Genomic DNA, 25,530 nt, shown 5'->3' with positions numbered 1-25,530 from the left:
CAAATTTCCCCAGTCCAGTTTGGCTAGGGATCCTGATGGTGTTTTGCCATCTTCTGGGCATGGAGTAAAGGTCACTACATGTGGTGGGGAGGAGAAGTATTTGGCAATTCCCTGCATTTTGCAGGGGGTTGGACTAGATGACCCTAGAGGTCCCTTCCAACTCTGTGATTCTATTTTATACCCAGCACAAAGTGAGAGATCCAGCCCCTTCTACATTGCCAAAACTGGGAAGACCTTTGTGTCAGGAGAAAATGGCTGACCCCATCTGAGAGCCTTCTAGAACATGCAGAGAACTGGGAGAGGAGTTAAATGGCCTCATCTCTCACTTTGCACCAGGTATTTGATGTCATAAGCAATGGGACAGACACATGCTGATTGGGAATTTCCTCAAAGTCAGTACAAAGTGAGTGACTTACCCCATCCTTCCTAATTCTGTGAACATGGAAGAGGATGAAAGGTGAAGAAATGGTGACCACAAATCATGGAAGAAGGCACACTCTCACCCAGCTCAAATGGAGATAGATGGATTTCCCAGTCAAACCGGAAACCAAGGGGCATATGCTGCTCTGGAATTACTACCTCTATACTTGTTCCCACTGCTTACATCCAAATCCTGCCCTGAATATCAGAGCTATTTCTCACTAGTAATAGCTGGATTAGTACATGTAGAACCTCCAATGGTACTACTCATCCCACGGGGAGGGGGGTCAGCCATAACACAGCAGTTGAGTTCTAGGTGCAACTCAGGTCTGGCTTTCCCTACCCATTGGTAATGCCTTTCTACTAGCGTGAGTCCCTGCTGCTCTTGCTGCTTCAGTCTAGCCAAGGCTGTCTATGCTATACCACCATTTTCACAGCCAAAGGGTAAAAGTTCCACCTCCCAGGAAGTTCAATTTAACATTCATTTGGATGCAAACTCCAATTCAGATCAAACGAGTTTGCTAAAAAGCAATGAAGCAGACTCACTCGACAGTCTTTTAATACATTTTGCACTCTTAAATTTGCAGTTATGCATTTCATAAAAAATTGCGGAAGAGATGAAACAGACACTGGGCCAGCTAATAGTGGAGAAGGCTGCTGGCTGTTCAGTGTGCATTCATCAAGAAAAAAACATATTCTGAGCAAAAATTATACCGAATTCAAAAGGATGGCATGTGGGTGATGTGGAGGGTTGCCTTGATTTTGTTCAGTTCATCCAAGATTTAGAGACAGGGATACATAATATACATACCTGTGGGTATGTAGGGGAGATACAACAAGATTCTGCCCCTGTGGAGTGGCAAAGTGGATTCGATTGAACACGTCTTGCTTCATTGTTTTTACTATGAAATATGTTTGGAAATTATTTTCCCTTTGCTTAGGGGGCTCCCTGGCCATTCAGATCATGGTATTTTTCAATTGTTTCTGGAAGGTGCTAACCCCGAATTTGCTGTGCAAATTTTTTTTTGTGGTGGCCTGTAAAATCTGCAATGAAAGTCTGTGCACGGAACCTACATTTTAGGATTTTAGCCCATTTCTTTTTTTAAAGTTGTATTTTTGTACAATGGAATTCTGGTTGACGTTTTCTGTATTCTGTACTGTTCAGATTTGTGCTAGTCTTTGACTAGACAAATTGATTGATTGATTGATTGATTGATTGATTGATTGATTGACTGACTGACTGACTGACTGATTGATTGATTGATTGATTCCTGTAGGTAGCATCCTTCCTCCCTCATCAGAATCATATTATATGGGGATATCCCAGTGCTCTTGGCTCTGTAGGAAACAGTCACACTTCCTACATGGAAAAGAGTCCAGTAGCACCTTTAAGACTAACCAACTTTACTGTAGCATAAGCTTTCGAGAACCACAGCTCTCTTTGTCAGATGCATGACATCTTGCTACAGTAAAGTTGGTTAGTCTTAAAGGTGCTACCGGACTCTTTTCTGTTTTGCTACTACAGACTAACACAGCTGACTCCTCTGGATCTACTTCTTACATGGGACACTAGACCCTACTTGTCTCTCTTAATACTTTTAAAATAAAATGAACTGGAATGGATGTAGACCGCTAGTAAGTAGGAAGTAAAATAGAATATAGAATCAGAGTTTTGGTAAGCCAAATAAGAGAAAATCACCTTGCTGGGACAATATGAAGTGAAGGGACCATGGCTCAGTGGCAGGAAGTCTGTGTTGCGAGACTGTGCTGCGCAGTGGTTAGAGTGTCAGACTGTGACCTGGGGCAAATGAGTTTGAATACTCATTTTGCCATGAAAGCTCATCAAGTGATCTTGAGTGCATCACAGTCTCTCAGCCTAACCCACCTTGTAGGATTGTTGTTATGAAAATAAGGTGGTTGATGGGAAAGCAGTATGATGAGCCATTTCGGGTCCCCCTTTTAGGGAGTAAAGGGGATGATATACACAAAAAATTAGGGGAGGCCTTTGTTTGTTGGCTTTCCAGGGCAAATGGTTGGCCACTGTGTGAAACAAAATACTAGTCAAGATGGACTACTGGTCTGATCCAGGAGAGCTCTTGTCTTGCATGAGTAAGTGGGTGTAGGATGTTGTTATTTATTGCATTTATCTTGCATTTCTTCAATCATGGAATTCAAGGTGGTCTACACAGGGTTTGTAAAAGGTCTCTCATCCAAGGAGTGACCAGACCTAAACCCACTTAACTTCAGCAAGGTAGCTTCAGCATCTACCCTCCTGTCTGAGCAACCACACATTGAATCTCTGGCCATTTTTCAGAAGGAGAAGGAATTCCGATTGGTTAGCAACCAGATTATGGAGGCAAGTTTTTGCCTTCCCTTTTTTATTTATTTATTTACTTATTTATTTATTTTCAATTTTTATTCTGCCTTCCCCACATTTCCAGCAGGCTCAGGGCGGATTACAAAATACAGTCTGGCATGCTGAACGTGCCACGCTTTCGGAGGCACCTCTCTCCTTGTGCCCGGGACTGTATCAGATGCTGATGTTCCTGTCTTTGTGTCAGTCCCTGGCAGTTAGGTCCCCAAGTTATCCACAGTTAACACACAGGTGTTCCAGTTGAAGTAAATTTATCAGAGATCCATTCAGTACAAGGTGCATAGACAGTGGAAATTGGCAGAAGTGATGTAGGTCGGGCTAGCAATGTTAGTTATAGGGAACAGTCCCGCCTTTGGGACAAGGACTGTTAACAGGGGAGGAGGTTGGGGGTGAGACATTATTTAGCACAGGCAGTGAGAAAGATGGACTTATCTTTGGTTCTCAAGAAGAGCACACCACGAGCCAGCTTCGGCTGGCTGTCAAGGACACTGGCTCAGCGGAACGAGAAAAAGAAAGTAAACATTTGTAGGATAACCTGCTGGCATGGAGCAATAAAGAACTTCCCACACTCTCAGGAGCCAGAGGCCGAACCCCTATACATTCATGGCAGATATGCAGGAGGCATATATGACACTTTGGAGGAGGTGGAGGAGAATACATAGGATACACAGGTGGGATAGATGGAGAAAGGAACAGACAAAGAGTACAGATCCATCAATTATTTTTGGCTGTATAATACAAGTGAACTGACCCTGACCTAGATAGCCCAGGTGAGCCTGATCCCATCAGATCTCAGAAGCTAAGCAGGGTCGGCATTGGTTAAATAACAAGATAAAACAACAGTTCTTTCAGAAAAGATAAAAACAACAGCTCTTAATTGGCCATATAAATAAGATTCTTACATGCAATTTCTATACGTTGCCAAGACTTACTTAGTCTTGGATTAAATAGAGTCTCTCCTGTGGAAGGTGAAGCAGCCACTCTAGGGCAGTTTACAAAGGGTGTTATTCCAAAGGAGAGCCAAGCTCAATCCGTCTTGGTTAGTAACTGGGTAGTAAACCTCCAACAAAGACCAGGGCTGCACAAGCAGGCAATGGCAAACCACCTCTGTTAGTCTCTTGCCTTGAAAACCTCGTCAGAGGTTGCCATAAGTCAACGATGACTTGAAAACATTCTCCGCCACCGTACAAGTGGACCACTGTGTTCAGAGAGACATTGGCAGCTTCCACACACGTTGGATAATCCACTTTCAATACGCTTTAGTGAACATTTATAACTGATTTTCCATGTGCGGAACAAAAAATCCACTTCTAAAGGATAACTAAAGTGCATTGAAAGTGCATTATTCAACGTGTGTGGAAACGGCCTTTGAATATCACATGGCTGGGGACAATTAGAATAAGGCCATTATCTCTGAGCTTTCACAGACATTTGGCTGGCTGTTAGGAGCAATATCCTATCCATTTCCCCCCATGCTTCCTCCAAGTTGCCCAGGGTGGCATGCATGTCTCCACCCATTTTGCCCCCACGCTAGCCCTGAGAGGTATGTCAAGCTGTAAAAGCGCATGTTTAGACAATCCATTAAAAGACGAATCTTTAGCCATTACGAAGGCAACAGCAAAATTTTGTGTGACGGTGATCAAATTACGCAACAAACACCAGCCAGGTGTATCCGGGCTTTAACTCAGACCACTTTAGGAAGTTACCATATGGTGGCTGTTTAAGATCTCTGCTTCCCAAGTTTAAAGTGTTTATGCAGGGCTATATTTATGACAACTGTTATAAGACATTATGTGATGTATGCTAATTAGATTCTATAATACTTATATTTGTACTATCTTAACTGAAGTTTTAACTTGTATAATACTTACCAAATAAGGGAATGTCCTATTTTACTAGTTTAAAGCTGGTTGTGGACCGAAATAAATTCAATTTAATTCAAGCTGTAAAAGTGACTTTTCCACGGTCACCCGTCGAGTTGCAGACTCTCAGTTTCTTCCACGATACCCTGCCTCCTGGAGCCCACCCAGCTCTTCTGAGGGCCAAGCTACAAGTGATGAATGACACTTGAATGGCCAGTGGATCGAGTGGAGGGCAAGTGAACAGGGAGAAATACACTTGCCGTTCAAGGGTCATTCATCACTTGTAGCTGGGCCCTCAGTCCTTTTCTTTCTGTTAATTTGCAGAATCAGTTTCCTGTACACCAAGGAGCCCCTCTCTGAAGTACGAAAAGAGCTGTGCCTAAAGCAGGGACTTTACTATTACTTTACTATTAGCTTTAACAACAAGCTGCAGAAGCCCTCAGAGGAAGTTATTTAGTTTTTGCACTAAAAGGGGGTGGAGGTGGGGAAGGAATACAACGCAATTGGAGAATTAGCTGAAATCAAAAGTACATCAAGTTAGAAAATTATTGGCAAAATGATATCACCCACTTATAAGATACTGGTGATGAGCACAAGAAAACTTATATGATAAAATCGGAGAAAGATGTACAATGAGAAATTAGAGGAAATATGGGAAAGTTCTTATTTATAAAGGGCTCTCCATTTGTAGTTTGTTTAAACCCAAGAGAAAAGTGCCAGAAAATGGCAACACAATGGCACTTCATACAGTGGAAGATTAATAAAATCTGCAAGTCTGAGAATGGGGGGTTGGGGGGGGGGGGGTTCTATGATGCTTTTAAGGAGATTACTCTCCCGTAGAGTGAGAATGTAAAAGGGCTCGGGAAAACTGGAAGACGGCAATCAAAGCCATTGAAGAAACGATAAATGCATACCGGATACTAGGAAGCAGGAGCTGAGCCCAGTGGCTGTTAAAAGTTAGGGAAGCAATTTCTGCAAATCTTGGCAAGCGCATCAAAAGGGACATGTGTCCCCTTTCAGCTGTGTTTCAGGCATCACTCACTCATGGATCGGACCAATGGTCTATCTCATCCAGCATTCCTGTTTCCTGAGCATTGGTCCAAATTTTGACCAAAGAAGGAGACTCCCAACTCAGATCAACTTCAGATAAACAAGCAGTACTTCCTGAAGGCCACACCCTTCCCCATCAGCACCTTTATAATCAACCACGCTTGGCTGCATATTGTCACAACCTCTTGTTTACCACTTGTTCCCCAAACAGTTGGTATCAACTGTGTTTCTATTCCATATTAACCCAATTTTTAAAGGAAAAAAGGTTCCTGAAACAACAGATTGGAAGTAAATGATGGCAGCAAACAGGCAAAATCAAATATTCAGTATGTCTCCTCCACTCCCAAAATGTTTGCCTTATCTCACCGAAAGCATCACCCAAATATAAAATGAGGGACACAGTGCAGTTATAGGAAGCAACTCAATTCATTTTGCTTCAGCTCAATTGCATCTATCTAGCCATTGGCTGTAACCATATACAATACAGCACAATTTTTGGCTATACAATCAAGCACTTACTTAAAGGCAAAAAAGCTTGATCTCTACAGCACAGCTTATACAAAGTGATAAACAAATGCATCAAGAAGGTCTAGTTTTTGTCAAACCAAATACACCATATAACAATGTTTCTATTCGCAATTTTTTTTTAATATGAATTTGAATGTACCTCGGCCAAACCTGATCTCGTCAGGTCTTGGATGCTAAGCAGGGTTGGCCTTGGTTAGTAATTCGATGGGAGACCTCCAATGAAGACCAGGGTTGCAGAGGCAGGCAATGGCCAACCACCTCTGTTAGTCTCTTGCCTTGAAAACCCCACCAAGGGTTGCAATAAGTCAGTTATGACTTGAGGGCAGGATTTCATTTGTCTTGACCTGGATAGTCCAGGTGGGCCTGATCTCATCAGATCTCAGAAGCTAAGCAGGTTTGGCCTTGGTTAGTAATTAGATGGGAGACCTCCAATGAAGACCAGGGTTGTAGAGGCAGGCAATGGCCAACCACCTCTGTTAGTCTCTTGCCTTGAAAACCCCACCAAGGGTTGCAATAAGTCAGTTATGACTTGAGGGCAGGGTTTCATTTGTCTTGACCTGGATAGTCCAGGTGGGCCTGATCTCATCAGATCTCAGAAGCTAAGCAGGTTTGGCCTTGGTTAGTAATTAGATGGGAGACCTCCAATGAAGACCAGGGTTGTAGAGGCAGGCAATGGCCAACCACCTCTGTTAGTCTCTTGCCTTGAAAACCCCACCAAGGGTTGCAATAAGTCAGTTATGACTTGAGGGCAGGGTTTCATTTGTCTTGACCTGGATAGTCCAGGTGGGCCTGATCTCATCAGATCTCAGAAGCTAAGCAGGTTTGGCCTTGGTTAGTAATTAGATGGGAGACCTCCAATGAAGACCAGGGTTGTAGAGGCAGGCAATGGCAAACCACTTCTGTTAGTCTCTTGCCTTGAAAACCTCACCAGGGGTCACCATAAGCCAGCTATGACTTGACAGCACTTTCCTCCACCACCATTTGAATGGCAGCATATAAACCTCTGTAGTTGTTCAGCAGATGTGGAAAACAGCTGTCCCTTGCATTCTGTAACAATAGGGAAGCTAAACAATTATTCTCCAAAACCCCATATATTTTATTAAGACTCCAGTATTGGTCTTTAAAAAAGGGATTGCATGGGTTTTAGATTTTGCTAGAGGCCAACAGAGCTGCCATCTTTTAAAAAAAATGGAAACGCATGTGTGCACACATAACTATCAAGAGATACTAGGGTTGCCAGCTCCAAGTTGGGAAATTCCTGGAGATCTGGGGGGTGAAACCTGGAGAAAGTGCAGTTTGAGGAAGGAAAGGACCTCGGCATGGCATAATTCCATAGAGTCCACCCCCCAAAGTAGCCATTTTCTCCAGGTGAACTGATCTCTGTGGCCTGGAGACCAGTTGTAATTCCAGGAGATCTCCAGCCACTACCTGGAGGCTGGCAACCCTAAGAGATACAGTTACTGAAACTGACAGTCTAAACTTTAATTTTTAAAAGAGACCGGGTGCATGATGTATTAGAGCAGAACACACAATAGAAGGTGGATACAAGCTTGAAATTAATAAATTGTGATAGAATCTCAGCAACTTGTATGAAATAGCATTTGTCTGTGTTTTATTCTGGAAATGTGTATGATTTGACTGAAGAAAGGTTGTCTACAGATATTCATACGTGTGTAGGTTTTAACTGAGTTCTGGGCGTGAAGCTCGATTAGAAGCTAGCAAGCTAAGCTAACATGCCAAGGCTCCTGGTAACTAATCATAGGCTGAATCCACATTACCTCCACGCGTCCCGGTGTTGCACTAAATGTTCACTAAACACCCGGAAGTATAGCGTCTTTTTAGTGCGATTCAGAAGTCGCGCTTGAAAGACGCTATACTTCCGGGTGTTTAGCGAACGTTTAGTGCAACACCGGGACGCGTGGAGGTAATGTGGATTCAGCCAATGTGGATGCAGAGCTAATGAATCCTTCTGAATCTCTGTATTGTGGTTGACAGAATGGCTCACTCGCTCCAGACACAGAGAAGCGGCTGAATCACTGATGCACACAATTCATGCAGAGGCACAGCAGGGAACCTCAAATGTGGGTAAGCACTTTGGACTCCCCAAAGCCTCCAATGTATTTCTCACAACACATTAGCATTCTGTCTAGTACTGATGCCATATAACAGGCCTACCTGACAATTACTAGAGATGGAAGACGTTCTGCCTTGGGCTGAAACGCATGTCAGAACCAGTTTCTGGATCCATGGAAGCATCTCCAACCTTGTCTTTTTCTGCAGTTTTTTCAATTTGAGATAAATAGAAATGGTATGCAAAATGTCAGCTATTCCTAGGCTGCACCCTTCCTGGGCAGGACCAACCTTTCAACCTGTTCAGAGACCTTTTGCTTGTAGGAAAGTGTAAGTCTTTCTCTTGTGTTCCGCACCCTGTAATCTAAAAATCATGCCATTTGAGGAGGGGAAATAATCAATGGAAACGGGATTGCCTGAAGTGAAGGAATTGTTGCATTAATGCAGTTTATCGACATTCACATTAACTCATCTGAATTCAGATCCATTCAAAATCACAGCCATTTCAGCTCCATTTGAATCTGACGACGCCCAAAGGAAGCACATTTGAATCTGAATGCTGGCCTAAGTGAGCCAGGATCCAAATCTGAATCACAGATTTCTCTCCAGCTCTGCCAGCAATTTACTCCATGGAAGTCAGCGGTTATACATAATTGATCCACACCAGATCTTGCTCTGCAGCAAAGATACCTCGGGCTGAAGCTTTGCACTAACCAGAGAAAAACCCAAAAGAGTCGGCTGCAAGTCCAGTTATCTGACTAAATACCATGTCTCCATCCCAAAGGCCTGGAGCAGCAAACAAGCGATTCAAATCCTCTTTAGAAAATAGGCAAAGCTTCAGTACTGCACAACAGGTTGTGGGGTGGATCTTACCCCTATCCTCTGACGAGGCTCCCGACTGTGAAATTCCTGGGGATTTAGGGAGTGGAGCTTGGAGAGGGTGGGGTTTAGGAAGGAGAGGGACCTCAGTGGGGTAGAATGCCACAGAGTCCACCCTCCAAAGCAGCCATTTTCTCCGGGGGAACTGACCTCTATGACCTGGAGATTAGATGTAATTCCAGGAGATCTCCAGCCGGCACTATAGGGTTGGGGGGGGGGGGGATAGTTTGTTCTCGTGATTCATTTTTTCATACCACCTGGAGGCTAGCAACCCTTATTTCTTTAAATATATATACTCTGCATATCCTTTGGGCCCAAGTTTGAAGCTTTAATCCAATCTAAGGAGCCTCCCCCCAATTTAAGTGACTCTTCCACAGGAGGAATATTCAGTTAAGTTGGGGGAAGATTCCTTAAAGAGAGCCACTTCGGTGTAGGAGAGCAGGACTCGAATCTGGACAGCTGAGTAGGATTTCCTGCTCCTCCGCTTGAAGCCAGCTGGGTGACCTTGGGTCAGTCACAGCTCTCTCAGAGCTCTCTCAGCCCCACCCACCTCACAGGGTGATTGTCATGAGGATAATCATAACACACTTTGTAAACTGCCCTGAATGGGAGTTAAGTTGTCCTGAAGGGCGGTATATAAATCAAATATTATTGAGAGCCAGTTTAGTGTAGTGGTTAAGAGCAGCAGGAGTCTAATCTGGGGAGCCAGGTTTGATTCCTCACTTCCCCCATTTGAAGCCAGCTCTCTCAGCCCCACCCACCTCACAGGGTGTCTGTTGTGGGGAGAGAAAGGGAAGGTGATTGCAAGCTGCTCCAAGACTACTACTACTTCTTCTTCTTCTTCAGCTGGAGGAAGGCTCCTTGGAGAATGGTTGGATCCCCCCTTGTATGCAAGCGGGTCCACTTCCTCCCAGGAGAACCACATTTCCTACAAAACGTAATGCTAGAAGGATCGGCGCTCCTGTTCACGATCACTTTGTGACCCAAAATGGCAAAAAGGGGCTGAAAGTGGCCGAAAAGGGGCCCAAAATGGTCAGGATCAGGCCGCTGCTCAGTGGGAGAGCGATCCACCACCAGTCAGAGGCCCGATCTGGGCTGTTTCAGCCCCAATCCAGGTCGAAGCAGGCCCAAAATAGCTGAGAGTCAGGTGGGCGGGGCACCTGACATGTGACCTCTTTGGGGAACTGCCAGAACTGCGTTCCCAATGTGAGCCCTGGTTGCAGCATCATTAATTCTAGCATTTTGAAAGGGAGAAGGAAAGACTCCCCCGTGCGACGAGTGGTGGCACCTTTCCTTCTCCCTTTCAAAAGGTTAAGGGTCAATAACAGGGAAGTCCTTGCAAATAAAGTACTCAAAAATCAACATCACCCTGTTAGCGTGGCCTGTTCTGACGTGGCATCAGAAACGGGAAGATGTTTCTATAGCACAGAGATCCATTCTGAGCAGCCGAACTATCCGGCAAGATAAAACTTTTGATGGACAGTCCTATCAAAGCAACGCACTCGTCAATCAGCTCGCTCTTAATCACCTAAGTGGTTGATTAAGTTCCCATTTACATATTACATAAGTTCATATTTATAGTTCATATTTACATATTTACATACTTCAGCACAGATGTCTCCTGGGCAGAAAGAATGAAATGCAAGATGATTTTCAGTTTATCCACAGAGCACTGCCTCTCTTTGGCTCTGTTCAGACATCACCCAATTCCATGGGTTGTTTGAACTCTGGTTTAGTTTGTGAAACCAGGATTGAGTTTCCAGATGATCACCTGAATCCTGGTTGACTATGACAAATGCTGGTTTCATGTCCTCTTCCTTGTAGCCTGAATTGTTGTCGATGGGGAATAAGCCATAATTAAACCAGGATTAATATTAACAACAACAATATTCGATTTATATACGCCCTTCAGGATGACTTAACACCCACTCAGAACGGTTTACAAAATATGTTATTGTTATCCCCCCAACAATTCACCCTGTGAGGTGGGTGGGGCTGAGAGAACTCTGAAGAGCTGAGACTGACTCAAGGTCACCCAGCTGGCTTCAAGTGGAGGAGTGGAAAATCAGACACGGTTCTCTCTTAAGTTAGGAAGTCTACATTCAGACATCACATGAAATCATAGAGTGGAAATATACATTGCAAATTACCTGCAGATGCTCAAGTGCAGGATTTTATATGCACATTCTTGCTCGGTGCATGTGAATGCTGCTTTCACAGGAGCTCCCATTCTGTGATTGCATCAGCAAGTGAATCCAGAGGGACGAGTAACAATCTTGAGAAATTGTCAAGATCAGCATTTCAATGAATGGAAGTGGGGGAAACTGGGATAACATTTAGCAGCTAAGGAGGAATTGATATTGAACGTGTGAATGTATTCACATGGAGCAAGCTGACGTGTGACTGTGCGAGCAAGTGCATGAGAAGTTGGAGGGGAAACACCTGAAATAAGGTTCACTTGAACACCCCTAGGTGTATTTCCACCCATAGTTATAGCTAACGTGTATTTCCACCCATAGTTATAGCTAACTGAGATAAGTAAGTCAACGCTTGATGGATCATAACTAGTAGATCATGGTGTGGTATACATTCACACAATCACACAAACCATGAGTAGTTTAATTAAGTCACAGCTGAGTACAATGTCTGAACTGAACCACGGTTATAAAATGAAGCCAACTTTTGTTTTTCATTCCCAATTACAGCAACAGCACCAGAGCCAAAAAATGATTTCTGGAATTAAAGGATGCCCATACAATCTTAACCTTCAACACCTTCCCCCGTTAACCCAATCAACACATGCTTTAGTTGATTAACCTGGCAATTAAAACTGATTCAAGCTTGCAGCTCGAGTAATTTTGCTTTGTGGGTAATAGGCGACTGCAGAGTCCACATTGCATTCTGCCAAGAAAGAACATTACAAAACAAAAATCCATACCATGAGCAAAAAGATGTTCCCAACAACTCAAGGCTGCTACAAACATGCTTCTGCATTGTTGCTCATAACTGAAGGACACCAGCCGCACATGTGAACATAACCCACTGAAAAGCATTTCAGGGGACAGGGCAATTCTAGCTGTGATAGCCTACTCACAGATGCTAGGTGTGGTCCTTTTTGCACCATGTTCATTTTATGTATATTCTACTTTTTTTCTCCCAAGGAGGACCCCAAATGCTCCTAATGTGACGCTCTAACCACTACACAACACTGTCTCTCAATTACTTTTGCAATCGCTTCAAATTACTTTTGGCATTAACCTACAGAAACTTTCTCTGTATTCAGAACTGCTAATAAAGAAAAGCTCCAGCCAAAACAAGGCCCCAGGAAGCATGCGATAATTCAATTCACTTTTTAAACCGTGTCCACTTCCCACAATTTATACACTGCCCAAAAATAGTATTTAAAGCACGATAAGCACTCACTGTTCCATAGAATAAAATATGTTGAAGATGTGCCTTTAAAAACCAATGTGCAGAGGAGGATTAATATACCTGCCACACATAAACACAGCCCACTCATAGCAAAACACAGCAGCCTGCTTGTCCTTTGAAGGAGAAGGCGGAAATGGCAGGAAGATGATTTGGCCTGTAAACAAACCAGCTTGTCTTCTCATGACATATCTTAGGGGTTACATTTCACAAAGTTGCCCTGGTTCACGAACCGGTTCATTTGGTTCGTGAAAATGTCACTTCCGGGGCAGCAGAAGGTCTGCAGAATAGGGGTGTGTGCTTCCGATTTCCCCCTTTTAAAAGCTACCACTTTTCAGCTGATGGGAGGGGGGATCCCTCATTAGCTGAAAAAAGCTGTCAGCTTGAAAGTAGCAACACATTTCTTGCAAAGCAAGAAAAGCGTTGCTGCTTTCAAACACCTGCTGCTTTTTACAGCTGAGGGGAGGGATATCCGCCTCTCATCAGCTGAGGTCCTTTTCACACTGGGACTTTAAACTGTTTCAGTATCTGTTCTGCTTCCTATGTTTTCAGGGCCAGGAAAGGGTTAAATAGCTGGTTTTCCCTTCCACCCTTGAGGTATACACACACAATCTTTTTTTTCCCCAAAGGCAAGAATGGGTTGTAATGTTGTAACATAGGAACATTACTGCACATTCCTCCTGGCTTTAAAAGCCAGGAAAGGATTAAATAGCTGCTTTCCCCTCTCTCCCAGGTATGTTTCAGGCTTCTGCCAAGGAGGAAAAAAAACAAGCGTTTTGCACAGCCCTTTGGAAACAAAATGGCAGGGAAGCTGCTGCTTCATGCCCTCCCAGATTTCCTGCCACTTTCTTTGCAGGGAATAAGCAAACACCTGCAAATCTGGGATACAGAACAGATACTGAAAAACAAATAACATTGCAGTGTGAAAAGGACCTCAGCTGATGTGAGGATTCTCCTCCCCTCAGCTGAAAAAAGGGCGAGAGTTTGAAAACAGAAACACTTTTCTTCCCTCGCAAGAAAAATGTTGCTGTTTTCAAGCCGACAGCTTTTTTCAGCTGATGGGGGAATTCCCCTCCCATAAGCTGAAAAGCGGCAGGGTGCACAGCTCTATTGCAGAAAGCCCATCCCCGGTTGCCTAGGAAACTGATTGATCGGCGCCAGACTGTCTGCAGTGACTAACCGAAAAACGAATCAAACGAACTGGCCTAAAGTTTGTCAGAAATGAGCTCTGACGAACCGCCAATTCACAAACCACAAACTGACCCAGTTCAGGATGAAATTTGGTTCGTATTTCTGTTTGTACCTGTGTTGTCCAAGGCTTCCTTTGAAGAATATGCTGACACTTTGGAATATGGCACATGGAAAAGGGACCGGAACTGGCCAGTCAGGAAAGAACACATTCTGCCAGGATCAAGAGCTTCACTGACTTCCAAGATCTTGGTTTTGACTAGAGATTGTTTCTAATTCTCATCTTTGCTGTTTCAACCCTCCCCCTTGACAAAATCCCTATTTCAGACTTCATTTTCTGCAAACTGAACAAGCGATTTTTCATTTTTGTGTTGCCCTCTGCCTCTTTTGACACCAGCATCTCCTTGTTTAATGTATGCCTTTCACAACTTTGTTTCTCCATCGATCCATCAGTCGGGAGTTATTTATTTCTGTTCTGTTTTTCTCCCCACTGGGGGTTGCAAGGGGCTTACCAAGAAGCATAAAAATCAGGGCATAAATATAAATTTAGACAAACAAACCACCAAGAACAAAAGTATACAATAAAATTCTAACTCCCAAGCTAGTCCTACGTCTACCAGGCCAGTCAGTCAGTGCTGCAGGCTGAAAGCTACAGGCTAAAATCCAAAGGCCAAGAGCCCTTTGGTTTATGCCTGGAGTTCTACAGGTTAAGCCCAGGCTTCAATGCCTGCAACAGGAAGAGAAACAGCAGCTCAGCCCAGATCTTATGATGTTGGCAGAAACATTCCCCAAGATTCCCCTCCCATCCTGTCTGTCTGTCTGTCTGTCTGGGAAGGAAGCACTGCATCTTACAGAGCTATTGCATCTAAAGAAGCTCTCCATACTATACTAGTGCAGTTTAACAGAAGATAGCGAGCAGTAGAGATGGGCACAAACTGAAATATGAACCAAAGTTCATGACGAACCAGGCCGGTTCGTGGTTTGCAAACCGACAGTTCATCAAAGCCCATTTCTGACGAACCGCCATGAACTTTATGCTGGTTCGTTTGGTTCGTTTTTTGGTTTGTCACTGCAGACAGCCTGGCACCGATCAATCAGTTTCTTAGGCAACAGGGGATGGACTTCCTGCAGACCTTCTGCTGGCCTGGAAGTGACAATTTGCTGACCTGGATGTGACGTTTCATGAACCAAACAAACCGGTTTGCAAACCGGGGCAGGTTCATGCAAGTTCGTGGTTCATGAAATGCGACAAACCACAAACCGCATGGTTCGTTTTTTTCCAGTTCGTGCCCATCTCTAGCAAGCAGTAAGGTATCAGTTTCATTCATTTCCTCAATAGCAGGTGTAAATGTCAGCAAAGTTGGAAGCAAAAGATGCAATGGGTCTCATGGATGCTGCGTGCAAATTAGAAATTACATGTTGGGGACTGCTTCCAAGTCTGTTTTTAATTTAAACGGGATGATTAATAACTGTGTGTATAGAAGGTGACATAAAATGCTGTTACGATGGAGAAAGATTTCAGCATCCATTTAGCTTTTTAGCCGGCTTATTGTCATTCCAATTGGATATTGAATACCTATACTGCTTTTCACTTGCAGCAGCGGCAGTTCACATACTGATGGGCTGAGCTAGTGGAATGGCCTGGAATGTTCAATTGCTCAGGGAACTTCATTAGCTTGCAATCCAACTTCTGGAAGGGAAAGGAAAGTTGCATGATGGGCTCCAACAAGGGAAAGCCAAGTACTAGAAGGAGATCCTGGAAAGTATGTCTGCTACAGGGGAGGGAGCCCCACACAGAAGGCAAAGGGCAGAGAGCAGAATTGGTGATAGCCCAAGAAAGAAGAAATGAAAAGGAAGAGGAGACAGAAGTTTGGGGGAAAGGTATATATGTATCCTGGGGAGGAAGAGAATTGAGTCAGTGTGGTCTAGCGGTTATGGTTGGACTAGGATATGGAAAACCCAGTTTTGAATCCCTGCTCTGCCATGGAAGCTTGCTGGGTATCTTTGGCCAGCCACAAACTCTCAGTCTAACCTTTGGCCACCCTGACCAGGATAGCCCATGTGAGCCAGATCTCGTCAGATCTCAGAAGCTAAACAGGGTCAGCCTTGGTAAGTAAATGGATGGGAGACCTCCATCCAATGAAGACCAGGGTGCAGAGGCAGGCAATGGCAAACCACCTCTGTTAGTCTCTTGCCTTGAAAGCCCCACCGGGGGGGGGCGCCATAAGACAGCTATGACTTGAGGGCAGTCTATACCACCATCAACCTTCAGCCAGCCACAAACTCTCATCCTAACCTACCTCACAGGATTGTTGTGAAGACAAAATGGAGAAGGGGAGAATGTTGGATGCCACTTTGGCTCCCCACTGGGGAGAAAAATTGGATACAAATAAAATAAACAAATGACAGACTAGTTTGAGGTAGATTTACATCCAATTTTCAGAGGACTTAATAATAGCCCAGGTGAGCCTGATCTCAGAAGCTAAGCAGGGTCAGCCTTGGTTAGTAATTGGATGGGAGACCTCCAATGAAGACCAGGGTTGCAGAGGCAGGCAATGGCAAACCACCTCTGTTAGTCTCTTGCCAGGAAAACCCTTCTGGGGGGGAGGTCACCGTAAGTCAGCTATGGCTTGAAGGCATCCTTCACCACCAATAATTTACATGTTCTTTAGTTTAAACAGTTTAGCCAGCCAACAGGAAAAAAATACAGAGCAAGCAGTTCGGGTAATCTCTCCGAAAAGGAAAGGGAGATGCACATAGTATATATCAAATGGGTTTATAAACACACACAACATATGGCAAGCAGCTGAGAAAAATGGACAGTCAAACATAACAAACAACAGAGCCAGAGAGGGGACTGTGGGAAGACGGCTGCCAACTTGCAAGATCCAAACTGAATGTCTGTCTCTTTTGGGTTGCAGTTATTGAACACCGGGCATACCCAGGGCTGAGACCCTTAGCCGTTAGCCCTGATGGACTAACCCAGAAGACCCCAACCCAATATGAGTTTTTGCATACCTTTTGGCTTCTTTGCTTGCTCTTTGCGCTGCATTTTGTTTATTTAAATGGTAATCTGCATTTCCCTTGGGCCTCTTTGAATCTGCACCAGGAAGTAACGCAGGATAAGAAAGACACTAAATAAATAAGGAACGTGTGTGCATGACTGGCGCGAGCGCAGGTGATGGCAGCATCTGCCAGCGAACCGTTCTGTTAGCTATACAGCAGCTGCGTGCCCGCAGTACACGGCACCACAGACAGGATCACAGCTCTGGTTTGTCCATCACCTTTTTCGCTCATGCTGAGTGAAAAGGTGTTGGACTTTTTGCAAGCATCCTACGCTCAGTCATGAAAGAGTTAAATTGTTCTGTTTGTTTAGTTGGATAGCTAGTTAGCGTAGGACCACTTAGGCTTCAAGAGAACTTCCCGCCAGAGAAAGTGGGAGTCTTTAGTCTTAATGAGGGAATCCAGGATTGTCTATTGGATGAGCCAGTTTATTGGGGGGCAATTAGCTAGCAACATATACTAAGGTTTTACTGCTCTTTATTCAGTCCTCTACTACACTTCTACTACTTCACTAGACCATGCAGTCTGAGCTCTTCTCTCTCTAGTACCTAGTTGAGACTATCAAGATGTAGTCAGAAACTGTTTGTTGTTTTTCCTACCAAATGTACCCTTTTTACGGTATTATATAGTAAAGTATTTTTACAGACCTAGAATCACAGAAGTCTGTCTACTTATTTCTATGGCGCTATTATCAAACTCTGCAACTCTGCAAACGTATATCTTATTGCTGTGCAACCCGGCAACAAAAGGGCAGCATGGAAGGGGCCATGGTGCAGCGGAAGAGCCTCCGCTTTGCATACAGAAGGTCTCAAGTTCAATCCCCCGGTATCTCCAACTAAAAGATCAAGTACGAGGTGATGTGGAAGGCCCCTGCCTGAGAACCTGGAGAGCTGGCGCCAGTCTGAGCAGACAATGCTGACCTTGACGGACCGATGGTTCAATTCAGGGGTCATTTCGTAGAAAAAGAGCGGGAGAAACACATTAGCACAACTCATTAGCATATGCCACGCCCCTTGCCATCGCCGGAAATGTGTCATTAGCATAGCTGATTTGCATATGCCACATCCCCTGTCATCACCTATCCTGGCTGCTTTGGACCCAATCCTGGCCATTCAGGGCCAACATTGGGCCCAAAATGGCAAAAAGGGCTGAAAATGGCTGAAAAGGGGCTGGAAACGGTCAGGATCGGGCCGCTACTGAACAGGAGAGTGATCCACCACCCATCACAGGCCCAATCCAGGCCGTTTCAGCCCCAATCCAGAATAAAGGAATGGAGTACATAGGAAACCCTGAGAGTAACTGGAGGTGGAAGCATAGGGCACTGCACCTCAGGGGTAGAACATCAGGTCTCAGGTTCGATCCCCAGCATCTCCAGTTAAAAAATGAAAGGACAAGATACTAGGTGATGTGAGGCTGAGACCCTGATACTGAGCCTGAGACCAAGATACTAGGTGATGTGAGCCTGAGACCTTGTTGATGTGAGCCTGAGACCTTGATACTGAGCCTGAGACCAAGATGTGAGCCTAAGACCTTGGAGAGCTCCTGCCTGTCTGAGCCAACAATTGAAATCAATGGGCTTAGACTGCAGTAGACTTGGACTGGAGCTTAGGGTTTTACTGTAAGGGTCTGACTCTGTATAAGGCAGCTTCACATACTCATGTGGCTGAATGGAGGATTATCTTGATCAGGGCCAAACACAAAAGGGGGTGCTATTAGCAAAGAAAGAAGCAGATGAACAAGGGAGGTTTGGTGGGCCAGAGAGCGAAGGCGGTATTAGGGTTGCAAGCGCTGGCATCTAGGCATTGGCAAGGGAATTTGGCTTCTCCTGGCACTGCATCCCTGAGATCTGGCCACAACAGGAATCTGTTCATTGATTCACTTAATTCATAGTCCACCTTTCTTGCTGAGACTCGGAGCCAAGCTACAAGTGATGCCTTACACAGGTTGGACACTTGTCAGCTTCCCTCAAGTTTTGATGGGAAATGTAGACATCCTGGTCTTGCAGCTTGGCTCTCCATTATAGCTGCAAGACCAGGACACCTACATTTCCCATCAAAACTTGAGGGAAGCTGATAAGTGTCCAACCCGTGTCAGGCGTTACTTGTAGCTTGGCTCTCAGAGTGGATTACAAAACTTCGCAATACAATAGAAACAGTAGAAGACACAGAATATTTTCATAAGACTAGATTGTGTGTGTTTGCGTGTGTGTGTTATGTGCCGTCAAGTCGCCTCCGACCTACGGTGACCCTATGAAGGAAAGACCTCCAAAACGTCCTATCATTAACAGACTTAACTGGAGGGCATGGCTTCTTTTATTGAGTCCAGCCACCTCGTTTTAGGTCTTCCTCTTTTCCGACTGCCGTCCCCTTTTCCTAGCATGATTGACTTTTCCAGAGAATCTTGTCTTCTCATGATGTGACCCAAGAACGATAGCCTCAGTTTGGTCATTTTACCAGATTACAATGGCAAAAAGCAACACAGTAACTGCATCAGATGTGACACAAGAAACGGGAAAACTGAGTTACAGGGATTAAAGAGATTACAGGAATAAATACGAACGTCCAGTTTTGATCTAAAAAGAACAAGTCATTCTTTTGTAAGGGGCTGTCCCAAGTGCTTCATTCAGCTCAGGCAAGGACTTGGCTTCTCCATCTGCAGTAAAATTACCAGCCAGTTGGTGGGGAAAGTAAAAAGCACACAGCCTGGAAACTGGCCCTCTCCCATTCGAGAGACAGAGCAAGAGGAAAGGGCTGGGAGCAACCAGTAAATTGTAATTTGTACTGGGAGGGTTAGATTGGGATACCACCCCAGAACTTTGTTCAATTGGCAGCTGGAAGCATCCCCAAATCAATTGTCTTTTAGTATTCTACAGGAGCCACTCTGGGACTCCTTCTGGACTGAAAGGCAGGCAGAAATCAAATGAACAAATCGATAGATATTTGATGCTGTTTGTACTATACAATTAGCCTGGCTATGTTACCGTATTGTGATTTTATGTTTCTTAATGGAAACTGCTTCATGCACACATGGGGAGGCAATACATAAATGTTTTATTTGAATATGTTGTTCCTTGGCAGGGGCTCCTCTCACCCAAATCCAGCGTCGACACCTTTTGGCAAAAGGATTATTTGGTTAACCAAGTCATTTAACCCGTTTATAAGGCTAAGGGCTGGGATTTTGCACAGCCTGCCTAACTGGAACTCAAGCCTGCTTTGCTGCACACATGCAATCCCTCAAGACAAAAGAACTGGCTCTAAGGTTGCCAACTCTGGGTTGGGAAATCCCTAGAGATTTGGGATTGGAACTTGGAGAGGGTGGGGTTTGAGGAGGGGGGCTGAGCAGGGTATAATGCAATATTAGAGCGCAGCCATTGTCTCCGGGGGAACTGATCTCTGTAGTTTGTAGATCAGCTGTAGTTCTAGGGGATCTCCAGGTCACACCTGGAGGTTGGCCACCCCAGGTGGCTCCCACATGCATGCTCGTCATGACATTTGCCACATTGCAGTCAGCTTGCCCATGCAAACAGACCATCATTGCCTTAACTCCATACCGAACATACATGTCGCTTGAGACACATTTATTCTGTTATCAACTGAATCGACCCAGATGTTCAACTAGAAGTCTTTGAGAGAGCATAATCAAGCAATGAGAAATCCAGAGGCAGGCGCAAACATGTAACCCAACTCTCAATTAAGGCAGAGAAACCACCACCCACCGATTCCACCGATGAAGCAAATTACAGTTCTCCATTTCAGCCACAGGCACATCAAATAATAACTATCCCTCGCCTCCCCGATATACACAAACGGCGTTCAAATCCTTGCCACCAGGAGCCAACAGTGCAAAAAGGGGGAAAAATAGAGTTGTTGCTGACTGCATGAAAGCCAGGTCAAGTACGGGGTGGGGCAGTTTAGTCCCTACGGAACTGCAACATGCAGGGAGCCGGGAATACGTCTGAATGCTTCCTCCTACGTGCAAACCTAGCACACCAGGGAGAAGAGTAAGATAGAACCCCTCCCCAAGCAGTTCTTGAGGTTAAAGGAGCATCAAAGCACGCAACTCCTCCATACTCCTTTCCCAGGGCTTTTTTTCTGGGAAAAGAGGTGGTGGAACTCAGTGGGTTGCCCTCGGAGAAAATGGTCACATGGCTGGTGGCCCCGCCCCCTGATCTCCAGACAGAGGGGAGTTGAGATTGTCCTCCTCGCTGCAGCGTGGAGGACAATCTCAACTCCCCTCTGGAGATCAGGGGGCGGGGCCACCAGCCATGTGACCATTTTCAAGAGGTTCCGGAACTCCGTTCCACCACGTTCCAGCTGAAAAAAAGCCCTGCCCTTTCCCCACCAAACATGTCTTCTGAAGGTGGTACAGTCCCATAAGGACTGCTACATGCTCTCGTTCCAGGCTGTGCACTGTTGTGAACTATTGCGCAGCAGCAATTCATAAGCGAATGGATTCTCCTCTGCAGAAAAGACCATCTAGAAGATGAATGACTGCTGCTGCTTAATGACTGCACAGCGTCCAGCAAAGAGTCGATGCAGCCCCCAGTGTTTGACGAGCTCCTACAGGAAGGGAACCTCTCTTCTGCTGTGCCCTTGACATTTTCAGCTGTTCCATAAACAGCGAAGCCAAAAGGTTTCTCCCAGGGGACTAGAGACCATTAGCAGATGCAACACGGAAAGCCCCTATGAGCCTCTCGGTAGCATGATGAACAATCCTGGTAGCAACCAGCAATGAAAGTAGGGGGAGACATCTGGTAAACACAGTGCCCATTCTAGACTACGCATTCACATTCCAGATGTGCAAAATCCGTTCAGAAAGGCATATGTGAAAATGCCCCAAGACCCCTGTTCAGGGTCCAGGCAAAGCCATTTCTGCCTCTACGGAAAAAGGAACCAGCACGTTGAATCGACATATGCGGTATTCTTTTCCCTCCAGGACCTTGGACCTCCCATTGTGGAAACAGACATCTTGGCTCTGGCTCCGTTCATGTCAGATGGATACAGGGAGGAAGGAAAACAGAGAGAGAGGAGCATTTGAGCGGATAGATCAGCTGTGGCCTAGAAAGATGGATGTCTCCGCTGAGACAGGTAGCGCCAGGCATAGATCCCCACAACTGCCTCAAAAGATTCTTGGTAGAAATGTTAGCCGTGTTAGTCTGTGGTAGCAAAATCAAAAAGAGTCCAGTAGCACCTTTAAGACTAACCAATTTTATTTTAGCATAAGCTTTCGAGAATCACAGTTCTCTTCGTCAGATGCCTGATACAGAGTCTCTGTATCATGCATCTGACGAAGAGAACTTGATTCTCGAAAGCTTATGCTAAAATAAAATTGGTTAGTCTTAAAGGTGCTACTGGACTCTTTTTGATTTTGGTAGAAATGCCTACATTTGTTTCCAGGAGGCTTTTTTGATCCTTCACTTGCCAGATTCTCCAAAAGCAAGAAAGGGGTTGTGCCATTTTGTGGCTTGCCCATCTCAGGGCATCCATGGCTTTGCTTACTTAACACTCCAAACCCTCTTATTATCAGAGATTTTCTTCCTTAAAGGCCCTCGTTCTAGGTTTTAGCTTTCTGACGGGTGCACGAACAGAGGGGCACCGGCCCTGCTCAATTTCACGCACCGCGCTGCGAAGAAGCAACTACCATTCTGAACTTCATCCTTGCTAAGATTCAGTGTTTTTGAATCCACTGGATGTTTCTAGCCAATTCCACGGTTCAATATTCATCCTGTTGAACAACTGCTTACGCCATTATTTTTTTTTCCTCCCAGAGTTTAAAAAAAACAACACACCACGTTTTGGTTTAAGGCTATGATAAAGTCATGAATTAAGCAAACAGGATTGCTTCCCCTGGGATACAGACACCCTCTATGCCCAAGCCCTGCCTCTCCAACTCTTTCACGCCATTAAGTGGTAGTCACGGGGAGGGGGGATTCAACCCACCGTCACAGCAACTGTTCTATGAATCACCAACATTGTAGTCGAGAGCACCTCTGAGCTGAGTCAAGGTCTCCCTCTCAAATCCCTCCCAATTCCCCTCACTGCAGCCAGAAAACCTGTTACTCCAATAGCATCTTGAGCACCTTTTTCTCTTCTCAGGTGTGCATTTACAATCATTCCAGCAAAGCACCCATCTATTGTCAGACTTCTAGAGTTACCAGCCCAGATTGCATGCAAACCTATCACAGAGCTGGAGAAAGGCCAGGTGGATCAACTTTAGAAGCCATCAGAAGAAAAAGTTGAAATTATATTTTCCTGCGTTGCAGAACATCTAGATATTTGAAGCTGCGCCTGATTTTTTTCCTCCCTCCTTCGCTCCTGCTCAGAACAGGAATTAAACATGACTTGGGTACAGGAGAGAATGGAGTGGTTTTACAACATGAGCCTCAGAAATGTGTCCTTTGCAAGAAAGAACTTGACAGTTGAGAGATCGCCCTTTCACAAACACAACCCGTCAGTTCCAGCCCGCTCCGCAAGGCAGTCTGACGACACCTCACCTTGTCCCTCGCAGACCCCACCCCCAAGATTAAAGCAAGTGGTGCTCCTTTAAGGACTGAAGAACCTTTCTTCCTCTAATGCAACCTAGTCAGACAAGCATGAAAGGGAGGCAAAGAACGGCTTCTCTTTCTTTGTGCTTAGTTGATGTCAATACAGAAACCCCGCTGAATTAACCCCTTGGCAGCCATGCGAAGGTTGCTGCACCTTTGCAGGATCCGATTCTGGTGACATTCTGGGTTGTCTTGTAGGAGGTTATTGGCACAGACCCCAAAGCAGCCAGACTGCAGGTGGCACAGGGAGAGCCGCCCCCGCCTCCAGGGCGCCAAGCGAAGCAACTTCAAATCCCTAGATGCCCTCCAATCCACAGAGCAAGAACACAGAATTGAACTTTCTTTGGTGAGGGTGCCCAACGTTTTGTCTCCCGGAACGCTCTCTGAGTAGAAGAACTGAGCTTTCGAAGCCTGGGGGGGGGAAGGAGGGAGGGAGAAGGGCAAATTCATCGCAGCTATGGTGCTATGGTTAATGGAGGCTCACTCTCCAAGGTGAAGGGTGGCAGGGGCGGGAGGGGGGCAATCTTGGCTCTGGCACCCCTGATCTTGGCAGGGGGCCCAATCTTGGCTCTGCCCCCACTGCTAGCCACAACGCAGTAGCCGCAAGGAACCAGGAGTGTAAAGGAGGACAGAGTTGTTCGGCACCAGGCAGTAAAAAGCTGGAAAACTCTGAAGGAATAAGAAAAATGCCGGGGAGGGTGGACTGCAGCCGGTTGGAAAAAAGCGAAGGGGGGAAAGGAAAGCCTGGGTGTGTGGGGCGGGGGGGCGGGGGGGCGGGGGAGGACAGGATTCAGGAGGAAGAGATCAGGCAGGTTCGGAAAAGCAGAGGCAGGAGCCCCGAATCCGCGGAAAAACCAGGCAGGAAGGAAAAGCAACCGGACCAACCCGATTCCATTCTGGAGAGAGATCTGGGCGGCCTCCGCCAGCCCGTCCACAGCGGTGGCCCCAATCCAGCCCCATCACGGAAAACTGTCTTCTTCACCCTCTGTCTTGAATCTCGACCCCCCCTTCCTTCCCCGCAATTGGGCTCCGACGGTCCCTCAAGCACAGGGCGTGGGGCAGGTCACCCCGCGAGAAAAAGGAAGCGGAGGAGATTTGGAAGGACGGGTGGGGAAGGCAAAGATCGGGGGCTCTCTTTTCATGTCCCCCTCCCCACGGCCCGCTGCTGGAACAGAACACAGCGCAATCCTACGCAGAGTTCCTCCCCTCTAAGTTCGTTGCTTTCAACGGGCTCAGACCGGAGCAACTCCGCATAGGAGGGTTTCAGAGGAATGGTCCGCAGCGGAAGAGCAAGGCTCGGTCGGGCAGCGCCGTCAAGCCGAGCAAGAGCTCCAGCTGTCCAGAGCCACAGCGCCCAACGTTGCGCCGCCAGCCGGAACAGACGAGCGGGATCCCTGACGGCAGAAAAAGCAGAAGCGGACGCCCGGCGGGGCGGACCCGGTCGGGCGCAAAGAGGAGCTCGGCTGCCTTTAGAAAGCCCCCCAAAGCGAGACCCCAAAGCCTAGAAAACGGGGAGCCCGTCGGAAGCGAGGAAGCATTGCTGCGGAACGCCCCGTCGGAGGCGAGGAAGAGGAATCGTGGCCGCTCAAAAGCGCCTCTCCTTGCACGGGCGCAGGGAACCGGGGACCCCGGGCCGCCCCCCTGCACCCTCTCCCGGGCGCGACTCACGCTGCTCTCGGAGGTGCCGGCCTGGGAGACGGCGGTGCCGTTGAGCCCCACCAGCGAGGGCAGCGTCTGGGACATCCAGTTGGTGACCATGGCCATGGTGCTCAGCACGGCGCCGATCTTCAGCAACGGCACGGTCATCGCGCCCCCGCCTCATGCCCGGGCCCTGCGGCGCGGCCCTCCTGCTCCTCCTCCTCCTCCTCCCCGCCGCGGGGAGGCGCCTCGTCCCGTCCTGGCCCTTCGCCGCCCGGCCGGCCCGGCCCCCGCCCGCCTCTCGGCCAGGCTGCCGCGCCGAGGAAGCGGCGCCCCGCGCGCCCCGCCTTATAAGCGCCCCGGCCGCTCGCGCCGCCTGACGTCACGCCGCCGCTGGCCACGGGCCGGGGGGGGGGGCTGCGCGAGCGCCTTCTGCCCCCACCGAGCCCCGCAGCCCCGGAGGAGCAGGCGAGCCCCTCTGTCCC

At 46.5% G+C, this 25,530-nt stretch overlaps 1 protein-coding gene across 5 annotated transcripts in view; it reads right to left on the bottom strand.

Annotated features, from left to right (window-relative positions):
- The window catches only part of OLFM2 (olfactomedin 2), a 227,038-nt gene extending 201,825 nt beyond the window's left edge, over nt 1–25,213 (bottom strand). For 4 of the 5 annotated variants that reach the window (XM_055003584.1, XM_055003585.1, XM_055003582.1 and 1 more), the window contains exon 1: nt 25,076–25,213. In XM_055003584.1, the coding sequence (XP_054859559.1) occupies nt 25,076–25,213 (138 nt within the window). Of the gene's footprint in view, nt 1–16,364; nt 16,395–25,075 lie in introns of all 5 variants that reach the window. The other variant, XM_055003586.1, reaches the window with a different exon arrangement.
- Between the last annotated feature and the right edge of the window lie 317 nt (nt 25,214–25,530).

This window comes from Eublepharis macularius, chromosome 19 (genome assembly GCF_028583425.1).
Source record: "Eublepharis macularius isolate TG4126 chromosome 19, MPM_Emac_v1.0, whole genome shotgun sequence".
NCBI classification, from domain to species: domain Eukaryota; kingdom Metazoa; phylum Chordata; class Lepidosauria; order Squamata; family Eublepharidae; genus Eublepharis; species Eublepharis macularius.
Note: the sequence above shows the minus strand (reverse complement) of the source record. Positions and strands in the feature narration are given on the sequence as shown.